Source organism: Rana temporaria, chromosome 7 (assembly GCF_905171775.1).
Source record: "Rana temporaria chromosome 7, aRanTem1.1, whole genome shotgun sequence".
Taxonomy (NCBI): Eukaryota; Metazoa; Chordata; class Amphibia; order Anura; family Ranidae; genus Rana; species Rana temporaria.
In genome coordinates this window covers 51276557-51290322 of record NC_053495.1, presented here as the reverse complement: position 1 = coordinate 51290322, position 13766 = coordinate 51276557, and the positions used below count along the sequence as shown (strand labels likewise).

At 41.7% G+C, this 13766-nt stretch overlaps 1 protein-coding gene across 2 annotated transcripts in view; it reads left to right on the top strand.

The window, feature by feature from the left end:
* The window catches only part of EFCC1 (EF-hand and coiled-coil domain containing 1), a 179259-nt gene that overhangs the window by 145024 nt on the left and 20469 nt on the right, over positions 1-13766 (top strand). For both annotated transcript variants that reach the window (XM_040359355.1, XM_040359354.1), the window contains exon 6: positions 2539-2697. In XM_040359355.1, coding sequence (XP_040215289.1) covers positions 2539-2697 — 159 coding nt within the window. The remainder of the gene's footprint in view (positions 1-2538; positions 2698-13766) is intronic.

Below are 13766 nucleotides of genomic sequence, written 5' to 3'. Positions count from 1 at the left end.
ATATACAGCAGTACTTGCTTGACCTAAAAGGTCTAGCAATTAGTACATTGCAATACCCTTTTTTATCATTTACATAATGATCTGCGAAGAATATCAGATTCAATATGCTGATAGGACTGCCAGGAGGCTGCAAGTTCTATTTTGGGAACACCTTTTATGCATATAAAATCGGAGAAAATTCACTTCATACAGAAACAGAACTTAAAGATAGATTTCTTATAATTGCAAATAATAGAACAAGTTAATAAATCAACGATGGGAGGAGATTTCATTATGTTTAACCACTTCAGCCCCGGACAATTTGTCTCATTAATGACCAGGACATTTTTTGCAAAACTGCACTGCGTCGTTTTACAAAAACAAAATTGACGTCCTTTTTTTCCCACAAATAGAGCTTTCTTTTAGTGGTATTTGATCACCTCTGCGATTTTGATTTTTGTGCGCTATAAACAAAAAAAAGAGCGACAATTTTGAAAAAAATAAAATACATTTTTACTTTTTGCTATAATAAATATCCCCCATTTTTTTTTAAAACAAGTATTCTTCTACATATTTTTGATTAAAAAAAATCACAATAAGCGTATATCGATTGGCATTTTTTTTTTTTTTTTTTTTTTTACTAGTAATGGTGGTAAACTGCAATTTTTATCGGACACTTTTGGCACTTTATTAGGACCATTGAAATTTATACAGCGATAAGAGCTAAAACTAGCCAATGATTACTATATAAATGTCACCGGGGTTAACTGTAGGGGGCGATCAAGGGGTTAACTGTGTGTTCCCTAGGTGTGTTCTAACTGTGAGGGGATTGAACTGACTGGGAGAGAAAACAGATTGTTGTTCCTACTTAGTAGAAACACACAATCTGTCTCCTCTCCCCTGACAGAACCGGGATTTGTGTGTTTACACACACAGATCCCGGTTCTCACTCTGTCACAAGCAATCGCGGGTGCCCGGCAGTCATCGCGCCCTTCGGGCACGTGCATCGGCTCCGGGGACACACTGTGGGCCTGCTATAGCTTCTTAAAGAGCTGACGTACGGCTACGACGGCTCGTCCAGGGGAGCCATCCTGCCGCAGTATAACTGAGGTGGCTGGTTGGGAAGTAGTTAAATGTGTATGTAAAGGTAATTTTTTTTGTTTTTGTTTTCTAAAGAGTAGTAAGGGGTTAGACCCTCCATTAAGCTTTTATTACTGTGTCCTTCCTTTGGATCATTGTCACCAAGACAGAAAATGAGGGTCAATCTATAATTCTGTAATATTATATTGTCAACAAATGTTAAGGGTAGCAATGGGAGCACATGTTCCTATTACAGCTCTCCACTAATTTGTTATACTTTTCTGGGACAAAAAGTAAAATGAGTCTTTACTAAAAGAAAAAAAAATGACAGGGGTTTTAACTATTTCGGTCTCTATCCAAAACATATACTTTAACCACTTGATCTCCAGAAGGTTTTACTCCCTTTATGACCAGGGCATTTTTTGCTATTCAGCTCTACGCTACATTTGGCAGTTGCTCAGTCATGCAACACTGTATGCAAATTGAATTTATATTTCACGTGAATAATGTTTTCTTTTGGTACCACCGGGTTTTTTTTTTTTTTATCTTGGGCTGACCAACCGGGGTGGGGGGGTGGGAGATGGGGTTGGCGGATGGATTGCAGCCCCCGCCCCCCCCCCCCCCCCGCAGAAATGAAACACTGATTCCAATTATTATACATATAAATATTGTATATTATAAGCAATGTTTTCCCCTTCACCTTCTCCTTCTTTTTGTTTGTATATAAATCTCTACCCATTTTCATTACTTTCATTTCTATGACCAACCCCCGAGTCTGGGGTAAAACACACCAGAAAAAAGATGGCCATATATTGTTTGAATTTGATCAGTGGCTCTGGAGACCATATCCCATCCAACATCCTTTGATTAAAAAAATCAACACCAGCTGCATTCACCATCATCTGTCTTAATACAATAGCCTTGCAAGGAAATTCAGCTATCTGCGCTGTATATCGTGGATGAAGGAATCTGTACTTTTATATTTTGTTCAGCCCCTACACACATTGAAAAAAATGTAATAATTTATTTCCCGCTAAAGAGTGGAATTTAATGGGCAATACTAGCTGTTCCTTTCAGTTTTATTGATTGCTGACACATGCAGTAGTCCAGCTCGCATTTGTGTATTTACCATTATCTGTGTCTCAATGCCAAAGTTTCAGTTGGAAAATACTTGGCAGCGGTGCTTTGTGGGCGCTTTTAACCCTTTATTCGGCCACTAGCAGGGGTTAAAAGTGCCCCGATAGCACTCGAAAAACGCCAGTAAAGCGCTGCTATTTTTAGCGGCGCTTTACCAGCGTTTTTCAGGCACTGGCAGTGTGAAAAGCATCAGTTCAGCTATGTGTAACCTACTCTTCTGTGTGAAGAAGCTGTACAACACATCTTGCAGTTGTCATTTTGGGGTTGACTAACTCTAAAGGTTGTAATTCCCAAGAAATATGTATATAGTAACCTGGTCCTTAATATATTAACTCTTTCTAGATGAAGACACCATTCACTGAAGAACTGGAAAGGAAATCTGAGGAAATTGAGTTGATGAGGATAGATCTTCAGATGCTGGAAACAGAGCGAGTTCGGCTATCTCTGATTGAGGAGAAGCTTCTTGATGTTCTACAGCTTCTTCAGCAACTACGTGACCTGGTAAGAGACAACTCAGTGGGGCTGATTTACTAAAGACATACTGACTATTTACTTTTGCAAGAAGTTGTACTTTGCGAGGGAATTTTCCCTAGGGCTTGATGAATGTGGTGAAATGTAACTTTTTAGAGAATACCCAGTCACATGCAAGGAAAATAAAAGAACAGCATTTTTGCTTGCACATGATTGGATGATGGACATCAGCAGAGCTTCCCTGCATCCACTAAGTTTTGCAGAGAATTTCTTTGCAAAGTGCAACTTCCCTTGCAAACTGAACAGCCTATTTGCCTTTAGTAAATCAACCCTAATGTGGTCTTTTAGTAGAATAATAAAATACAGCTTTCAGATTTAATATTAATCCTAGCATATTGCATGGTGTCTACTGTAGTTTACAAGATATAGGTTGTTTTTGGCAAAGCTGAGCTTTGACCCAAAGTAAGGCAATGCTAGATCGACACTTTTCATTGATTTTCATTTGTTTAAATATTTGACCCACAGTTGCGGTATTTTAATACAGATAACTGTAGTGATGTCATATATAGTGTCCAGTAGATAATTGATATTTAGGTATTAGTATGATGACTATAAGTTATGTCCCGCAGCAATACCCAAGTTCTCCAGAGAGTGCATTTTATTTGACTTCCAATACAGAACAAAGTCCAAAGTACACAGACGATATAAATCCAACAGAGTATATAATTCAGAGTCCCATCTTTTCCTAGATCAATTCTAGAACTGTGCCTTATTCATAGAGAATATCTCTGAGAATGACTAGACTGACCTCCAGAATTATATTTCCTATCCACTGAATGGCTGAGCAATTTGATTGGCCGTCTTTGATCTACATCCTGTCTTTCAGAGTGACAGATAATGACCCCAGCCTGAGACATGCCCTAATTTGCATTCTTGCATATTAACAAGCTTTCTCTGATATGTGTAATTAGATTACAGATAACAAAGGTGGCCTGAGCACATCAGAGTCATTATCTGTCCCCTTTGATATTTGTAGTAAATCTTGTTTGGCCACTAACCCCTTTTGATATGTGTAATTAGATTACAGATACCAAATGTGGCCCGAGTACAGGTTTGATGTGTAAAATAGACTTATCCTGGATCTTTGCAATAGACAAGCCTCTTTTGATATGTGTGATATGTAATTATTTTAACAGGTACCAAATGTCAACTGAAATCTGGCCTGGTCAATTTTGGACTTATAATATAATATCCCACATAAATCGGCCAACATATTACAACAATAACCTCTTATAAAAAACAAACAAAGGCAACATTCAAGAGGTGGTGAGATCACCTCCTGAATGCCTACTAGCCACTGCTATGCCACCCTCTTAAAGTAGAAGTATGGCCAAAACTCCTTTGGCCATACTTCTTCTATGGGTCATCGGAGTGCACTTGGTTCTGTACTCCTGTGACTCATATTCAGCCAGCAGCGGGCTAAAGTCTGCTGTTGGCTGATGTGACACTCATCCGGTCCAGGCTCTGAAGAGATCCACCCAGATGCCTGGGCCAGTAACTGGCTCAACCTCTCAGCAAGTCTCTGGGAAACTAAGCCAGCTGCTCCTACCTCTCCACAGCCTGGAGCTCCAGTGAGCACTGGAGGGGCAGAGCAGAGAGCCGGGTATTGACTGTCATCGGCTCCCTGCTCACTGAACATCAAGAACTGAAAGATAAGCAGTCATTGCTTGGTCAGTTCTCGGACTAGAGGCGGCAGGGGACAGATGCAGAATTGGACCAATGCTGAGTGAGTGAGTGAGTGAAAAACTTGTAAAGCGCAACACATGCGAACTGAATCGCCTCTGGGCGCTATATCCATTTCATGGGTAAGGAACCCCTTGACCTCAGAAGAGATGGGTTTTAATCTTTCTCCTGAAGGCCAAGTGGTCCGACTCTAATCGGATGGTGGTTGGTAGAGCATTCCACAGTCGAGGTCCCTGGACTGCAAATCTTCAATCTCCTTTGGACTTGTATCTGGCTTTGGGTATATGGAGTAGATTTTGGTTGTGGATCGCAGAATGCGATTGGGGTTATGGGCTTTTATTTTTTCGCATAGATATTGGGGGGCGTTGCCTTGAATACACTTATGTATCAGACAGAGTGCCTTGAAAATGCTATATCTACCTAGGTGAGTATAAATGTTTGTTTTGTCTTTCAAACGCAATTTACTGTGGACCGCTTTTCAGAGGGTGGTATGTACTGCTGCCAATGTGAAAGAGCCCTGCCTGTCTAGCGAAACTGTTGTCTGACCAAGGTTAGTTTAGGGTAAAGGTCCGTACACACGATCGGATATTCCGACAACAATTGTGAGATGGAAGGGTTTTGTTAGATAATCTGACCGTCTGTATGCTCCATCGGACAATTTTTGTCAGAATTTACAACAACAAATGTTGGATGGCCATGCTCTCAAATTGTCCGACAACAAATGTGTTTTGTCTGATTATCCGATCGTGTGTACACAAATCCGTCGTACAAACACGCATGCTCCGAACCAATGTTAACCATAAGACATTAGTAATAATTGCCCAAAGGGTGGCGCTAAAGAGCAGAAAAACCATGTCGTTTCGTGAAAAGTTCTGCCGTCTGTATGCAGAACAAGTTCACGGCCAACGCCCTTCAGACAAAATTCCACTGATTTGTCCGATGGAAATCCGATCGTGTGTATGAAGCTTTATTCTCGCTAACGGAGGCCTGAATAGCATTGGAAACCTTACAGCGGTTCAAATTGTACCCAATTCTTTCCAAAACAAATAGAAAGTTTTGGCTGAACGTACGCTTTAAACCGACCACTGCAGATCACTGTATGTAAAATCATATCTGTAGTACAGCAATGAAAGAATTGTATTGAAAACGTCTCCTTTTATGACCTTGACTTAAACTTTGACAGCGAGCTGTTAGCGTCTTATGGATTTCATCATCTCTCATCAAGAATTATTTACATTTCCTGAAAGCCTCTCACCTCCCTCTGCTGTGACTTTTCTCAGATATTTGTTATGAATATGTATGCGTATGACTCTCAACTGTGGAGATGGAAATAAATATTTTTATTTTTAAACTTAGGTAATGACATGGAGCTAGGATGGAGAATCCTAAAACAATGGCAGCCCATTTTCTGCTGTACACGCTGTAAATAAAATGCTTATCTGTGTTAGATTCTGATTCAGAAAGCCTAATGGAAATGAGAGTTTACTTGCTGTGTCCTGCGAATTAAACTGTTTATATATTTCAGTTTGTATGCCGTCTTGTTAGCATTCATAAAGATGCAGTCAATCTTTTTGTTCGCAAAACTACAAGCGCAGCCTGCTATATAATAATAAATGTGTATCATTTTCTTATTTGTAGCTGTTTGTATAAATCAGAAAACAAATAAGCTGCAGTGACGCGAATTGTGGATGCGTTGTCCAGACCTCAGCAAATTAAGAAATAAACTCATATATCAAACAGTAAAGGGGATTTATAGAAGCTAAAATAAATCTTCAGTAGTAAGTCCAAGCTCAAGACAACCAAGGAATTTAAACTTTTAAAAAAAATCCCTTTTTTTAAAATGTTACTAAATCCACAACAGTAAAAATCAGTCTGTGCGCAGTAAAGCATGCTTGTTATACTCACTGGGGTTAATCCTCTGCATTGTGTAAAAAAGACTGTTTGATCCTGTCTTCTCAGATCCTCCTCTTCTTCCACTGACTCCAGAACATGTCCGGATAAGACAGAGGCCCAGATTCACGTAGAATCGGACAAATCTGCGGCGGCGTAACGTATGACATTTACGTTACGCCGCCGCAAGTTTTACGGGCAAGTGCTTGATTCACAAAGCACTTGCCTGTAAAGTTGCGGCGGCGTAGCGTAAATCCCCAGGCGCAAGACCGCCTAATTAAAATTATCCAGGTAGGGGGCGTGGATCATTTAAATTAGGCGCGTTCCCGCGAAGAACGTACTGCGCATGCGCCGTCCCTAAAATTTCCCGACGTGCATTGCGCTAAATGACGTCGCAAGGACGTCATTGGTTTCGACGTGAACGTAAATGGCGTCCAGCCCCATTCACGGACGAGTTACGCAAACTACGTAAAATTTTCAAATTTCGACGCGGGAACGACGTCCATACTTAACATTTGCTGCGCCTCCTAATAGCAGGAGCAACGTTACGACGAAAATGGCTTACGCAAACGACGTAAAAAACTACCGCCGGGCGCACGTACGTTTGTGAATCGGCTAAGTAGGTAATTTGCATACTCTACGCTGAAAACTACGGGAGCGCCCCCTAGCGCCCAGCGTGAGAATTTACCCCCCCAAATTACGACGGCGTAAGAGACTTATGCCAGTCGTATCTTAGGCTAATGTCGGCGTATCTAGCTTTCTGAATACAGAAAGTAGATACGCCGGCGCAGATTTGAATTTACGCGGCGTATCTATGGATACGCCGGCGTAAATTCTATCTGAATCTACCCCAGAGTTACTTGAGTCAGGCTCCACATGCTCAGTTTGATGTGTATTGCTAGAGAGTTTTTTTTCTTGGGAGGATGCATGTGATCAGCACAGGGCCAATCAGTACTGTTCAGACCAGACAGAGGGCTAGAAGTCCTGCAGCCTGATAGGACAATCATGGGAAAATGAAAACTCATCCTACAAGCTTTAACCAGGCACTGATAGACGTCACAAGAGGTCTATTTAGCAGTAAAAGGTATTTAGCAGTTTATATTTATTAAAATAATCGCATTTCCATGTTCTTTGTACTGTGGGAGACCAGATATAGTGAATGCAGGGTCCTGGGTTTAGTGACAATTTTAAGTATAAGCACAACAATTAGCCTATTCATTGTAAGTACCCAAATAAAAGTATCACTAAGGCAAAAAAAAAAGAAAATTCATTTCGGATAGAATATATCCGCTCTCAGGTTTTTTTTTGGCCATGTGTGTCCCATTGGGGAGATTTCCCCTCACTTCCTCTCCCATAGCCAAAATAGGAAGTGAGGGGAAATCCTTCCAAAGTGAGGGAATACCTGGTTGTCCCCAGGGTCATCAGAACTAGTGTCCCCATTTTGAGATTTCCCCTCTGTTCTTGTTACGATGTCAACCCGAAATGCTAATGGAAACATCAATTTTCTTTTTCTTTCACTTTCGATGATAACGGTAAACAGGGCAAATAGAGAGGGTGGATCTCCCTAACAGGGGCACAGACAGTAATAAAAACTGACAGGTGTTCTAATCCCTCTCCACTCAAAAGTAAAAATAAACATAAAAACAAAGACGTTTGGTCTTTAGTGATGCTTTGAACGAGAATTCCAGGTATATATTTTATACATAGACACCATACCTGGCCAATCATGCTGGAATATGGAAGTCAATGAAGAATTCACCGTTACTTCTGTCACTGTGATCTACACTTGCTTCTGGGACCCGTGCAGAGCAGCTGCCCTGCTGCATTTTGCACACAGGAAGTAAGCCGCTCGGCTAAGGTGCAATTCAGAGAATGTTTTGAATTTTCTGAACGAATAGAAATCATCTTCTGACTGGACAAGGAAGAGAGGCAGGGTGGCGATGTCACTCTCTCGACCTCATCTAGTCAGAGAACACTTTGGAATTGATTTACTAAAGGCAAACAATGTGTGTACTTTGCAAGTGCAGTTGCTTTAAGCCGTGGTGTCAACAAAATTTAATCAAGGGCCACATCAGCAGTAGGGTTGCCTTCAAAGAACCGGTTGTATCTGGGGTGTGCTATGTAGAGAGTGCAGAGTTCAGGAGTGCGATATGTACAGAGTACAGAGTTCAGGAGTGTGATATTTACAGAGTGCAGGAGTTTGATATGTACAGAGTGCAGAGTTCAGGGTCCCCTTTGAGCAGAGTTCAGAGTGTGCTGTGTACTAAGTGCGGGGTTCAAAGCTTTCTTGCATCTCCCTACCTCCCTGTGTAGGTGGCTCTGCCTCACCTTGCAGGGAGATCGTTATCTCTCTCAGATTCTGGAGATCTGTCTGTGCCGTATGTACAGGGATCTGTTCGTACCAGGAGCTGCTGAGAGCACAGCTGTCCCTTGTAAATACAGTGGGCTTCTGTGTTTACAAATGACAGCAGAGAGTAGAAGTGGAGGGTGAGAGCCAAAGGTGGCGAAATGGAATTCCACCACGTCTTGGCAGCAAAACTGGGAACGAGGGCCACACGACAAGGCCTGATGGGCCGAATTTGGCCTGCGGGCCTTGTGTTCGACATATGTGCTCTAGAACTTTGGATGTGGGCTTGATGATGCTGAGGAGCACTTTGGTCCCTGTAATGGTTTTGTTGACGTTAGAGGACATTTGACCGCTGGAGCATGAGGAAGAAGAGCCTCCAGGGACTGGTCTAGTAGCAAAGAGGAGCTTGCAGGTGCAGAGGGTTGAGTAAGTAAAAGTGCTTTACCAAGTCTCCAAGACATAAAAGAACAGTTAAACCTTCCAGTGTGGGTGCCATTTCACTGCAAATAAGGACTTTTAAGTTTCCTGGAGTTCAGCTTTAATTTATATGTAAAACCAATCACTAAAATCCCATATAAACATTAACGTGTTAATGTATTTCAGCAGCCATTTTCAATCTTCCTAAATCTGCAGCTTTCATTAGAATAATCCTGCCATGTACATTCTTTTTAGGTACTTACAGTTATTAAATGAAAGCTGTCTTTTGTCTCCCTGTTGGGCATCAAATTGGGACTGCAAGTGGCTATTCCAAAACACATTATGCTGGAATAGTCCCCTATTGTCACTATCAAGGAATGATGTGCAGAAGTTGCTGAAGTAATGTCATGCAAACAGAAAGAGGCTGCAGGAGATCAATAACAAGATGAAATGAAATGAAAGTCACTTTGATTTTATAACATCAACATTGTAATTGAAATTTAAAGTGATTGTAAATGTTCCCATTTTTTTTTTAAATAACAAACATGTCATACTTGCCTCCGCTGTGCAGTTTGTTTTGCACAGAGTGGCCCCGAACATCCTCCTCTGGGGTCCCATGGCAGCTCTGGTGGCTCCTCCCCGCATCAGATAACCCCCTATGGGAAGCTCTCTCCCAAGAGGGTTACCTCGCGGGCATCATTGGATTTGATTGACAGCAGTGGGAGCCAATGGCTGCACTGCTATCAATCTATCCAATCAACGCCAGCACTCTGTGGAGAAGAGAACGCCGGGGATACACCGAGTAGGTGAACTGGGTCAGGTAAGTAAAACGAGGGATGGGGGGCTGGTAATTGCCAGATGTTTTTTCACCTTAATGCATAGGATGCGTTAAGGTGAAAAAACACAAACCTTTACAACCCCTTTAAAAAATATTTTTAACAATACAATATAAGCGTACTTGAAAAATTGTCTTTCACATTGTAATTACTTCCTGTCTGCTGGCCATCACTTTCCACAACTTCCTTGATTCACTGTATGCTTTACAGCCTCACCCTGCTTGTTCCTGTGGTTTATTTTCCCACTAAATACTAATAGCTGGATTCATATAGAGCGCCGCATCTTTAAGGCGGCGTAGCGTATTGTATTTACGATACGCCGCCTTAAGTTAGATAGGCAAGTACTGTATTCACAAAGTACTTGCCTCCTAACTTACGACGGCGTAGCGTAAATGTGGCCGGCATAAGCGCGCCTAATTCAAATTAGGCTGAGGGGGCGTGTTTTATGTTAATGGAAGGTGACCTGACGTGATTGACGAACGGCGCATGGTTTCGACGTGGACGTAAATTACGTCCAGCCCTATTCACGGACGACTTACGCAAACGACATAAAATTTTCAAATTTCGACAAGAACGACGGCCATACTTAACATTACTAGTCCAGCTATTTGATGGAATAACTTTACGCCTGAAAATGCCTTCCATAAACGGCGTAACTTTACTGCGACGGGCGCACGTACGTTTGTGAATAGGCGTATCTAGTGATTTACATATTCTATGCCGAACTCAACGGAAGCGCCACCTAGCGGCCAGCCTAAATATTGCACCCTAAGATACGACGGCGCAAGCCGTCGTATCTTAGATAGGTTCAAGTGCATCTCAGTTTGAGAATACACTTAAACCTAGGATGGCGCAGATTCCGAGTTAGGTCGACGTATCTACTGATACGCCGGCCTAACTCTTTATGAATCTAGCTATAAATATGCACATTGCTGCCTGAAAGCAATGATATACTGAATCCTGAAACTGCTGCTTCCACCTAGGGTTGCCACTTTTTCTTTAAGCCAAACCCAAACACTTTAGCGGTACACAGAGAATTTTTATTTTTTTTAGCATACGCTATAGAACTGTAACAGACCTGGGACACCTTTGGGTGCTCCAAAGAGACTAATAATGTGGCATGCATAGTGCCCCCTCACCCGCCTATCAGGCCCTGTTCTGAGCCACATTGCTGTCTAAATATTGTTTCCGGGTTTCAGGCGGACTGAAACACGGACACATGATTCAAAACCCGAACTGCCCAGGTGTTTCCCAGACAGGTGGCAAACCTACTTCCACCACCTCTGTAGTTCAGAAGGCAGGCTCTGCGAAATGTGTGACACAGCAGTGCCTACTCACAGGGCATAGTGAATATGTGTCAAAGAAGGAAATAAATATGTGTATTTCTCCAAAATGAACGTTTTCAACCTTCAAAATGATTCAGATTCTTAGGAGTTGGCTAGAAATAATTGAAACACAATGTGGAAATAAATATGATTTTACATTTGGACCATTTGAAAACAGTATTGTATTTAAAAAAAGGCAATTATGATAGTCTATGTCTTTGCCCTTGTGTTTTTGCTATTCCATGCAATTGCTTTTGTCCCCCCTGTGTGGGCGAACCTGTTGCTATGCTACCTTCTTTGACAACCCAATAAAAATAATGCACGGAAAAAAAGGCAATTATTTGTGATACAGTACTTTAGCAAATTTATTATTTCATTTTACATTTACTTTACATCTATTTAAGGTGCAGGAACAGTTACACAAACATTCTTTTTGTGTTTAACTTTTTTTTTCTAAAGTTATTTTCACTGACCTTACCGAGGGTCTGAAATTCACTCTGGCAGAAAAAATAGAAGCATATTTGTTGTGCAGTTTTGAAGACAACAGCTGTTTTGCAACAGCTTTTCAACCTCTCTACTTCTGTTTTTTAGAAATCTGTCTATTTAAATCAGATATTAGCACGGGGCAGCGGTGCCCTATTGATGTACCAGAGGCGATACGAAGCGCATATGTGCTGTTTCTGTGACTCACTGCCTGAACAAAGCCTCTGTTTATGTTGTTTTAGAGCTACGCATACAGTAATTTTATGCAGACCTAACATCCTGCAGAGACAAGACAGAAACAGATGCAATGAGCTCAAATAACCTAAAAGATAATTAGCAGCAAGTATAATGGAGATGACCAGGATTAGTGTTCAATCTCCTCAAAAATATTCCTTTTGGCTGTCTATAAACACTGGACAGTTGAGTAAAGTGGGAAAAAAATGTATCATGACCTCTTAGCAGTGGTGTGGTGCTTAAGTTTCCATTTTTTAAACATTGAACTGCAGTGGGCTATGTATGTATGTCATGGTCGCTGAGAAATTGTTCTAATAAGAGATTGTTACATAAATGTTCAAGTTCTCCTCAGGCGCCAATGAGGCAATCATACCACTCCAACCACCTTAAAGTGGTGCTCCAATCCAAACTTTGGTGTAACGGTCACCACCGTTTACGATATCCCTTCCATCAACCACGACAGCTTATCTGACACTCCACAATCTAGCAGACATCAGACATCCCATTTCCCCAGAAATAATGAGACAAGCTCCGTTCTCTGAGTCAAAATGAATGAACACTTTTAATGGTAACTCTCAGTCTTTTATACAGTACAACATGTTACAGTAATCAAAGGAACAAAGAACTCTCCACCCACACATCACTTCAATACACACTCTCTTAGACAATGACATCCCGTTGAGCTAATTATTCCCCAGACATTCCGTCTCCGACAATAAGTGATTCACCTGCAGAATACGCATTTCTATGTCAGACGTTGGCACCAATTTAACATGACCTAATTACTACAGCTGAGAAGTCACATTCCACACATGAAACAGTATTAGCGTACTTAATGAAAGGTCTTTGAGGAGCCAGGCTGTCTACCAAGCTCAAATCCACCTCACCCCAGTACAGACTTAATTAGCATATCAACAGACCATGTTACACAGAGGAATGAGTCACTATTTACCGGTTGTGGGTCAGCATGAAATCAAACTGTAGTATTCCAAGATCCTGCAAAACATGAATTATCAGTAATGTCCCATCTCATGTAATTTATAATTAATATTTCTCAGTCACCCTATGCCCAAAAGGGACACAGGGTGACCCTAGACCCAAGAGTTATTAGTGACGCTGGCACAGGAGTACCCCTCATCTTTCAAAGGTCTCTGGGTGTCACAGGTCATTCCGTTACATTTGGTTTTCCAGTTTTGGATACAACCATTAAAACCTCTGAGGAATTTTACTGCTGTTTGTGTCCCGTTTATGGAGATCCACCCTTGCTATTGGTCCTGGTGACAATTGTGACTAGCACAACATTTTACAGTTGTCACCAGATCAGCTGTGAAGGGATATCTGTTCCAGCAAAAGCTATCAAAGGTGTGATTTCACTTAACGTCTGAAAAAATTTCCAGTCATTGTTAGTTGTCTCTGGGACAGGAAGTGAGGCATAATCTCCAATAAGGGGAGCACAGGGGCAAGGAAAGCAATACGGAACCAGACAGTTGTTAAACCTTTCCTGCTCTATGCAAAATGTAAAAGGTTTGTTGAACATTCACTTTAAAGCGGAGGTCTGCCCAAAAAAAAAATTAAAAGCCTGCAGCTACACATGCTGCAGCTGCTGGCTTTTAATAATAGGACACTTACTTGTCCTGGAGTCCAGCGATGTCGGCACCACAGCTGATGTTCCCATTAGATTTCGGGTGCTGCCATCACCATTAACCATTAAGGCTTCACGCCGGGAACCCTACTGCTCATTCACAAGGCCCCGCTCCTTTCTCCTACTGGCCCGGCGACAGGGGGAGGAGAAGGGAGCCCTGCGGTGACGTCATGGGCCACGGC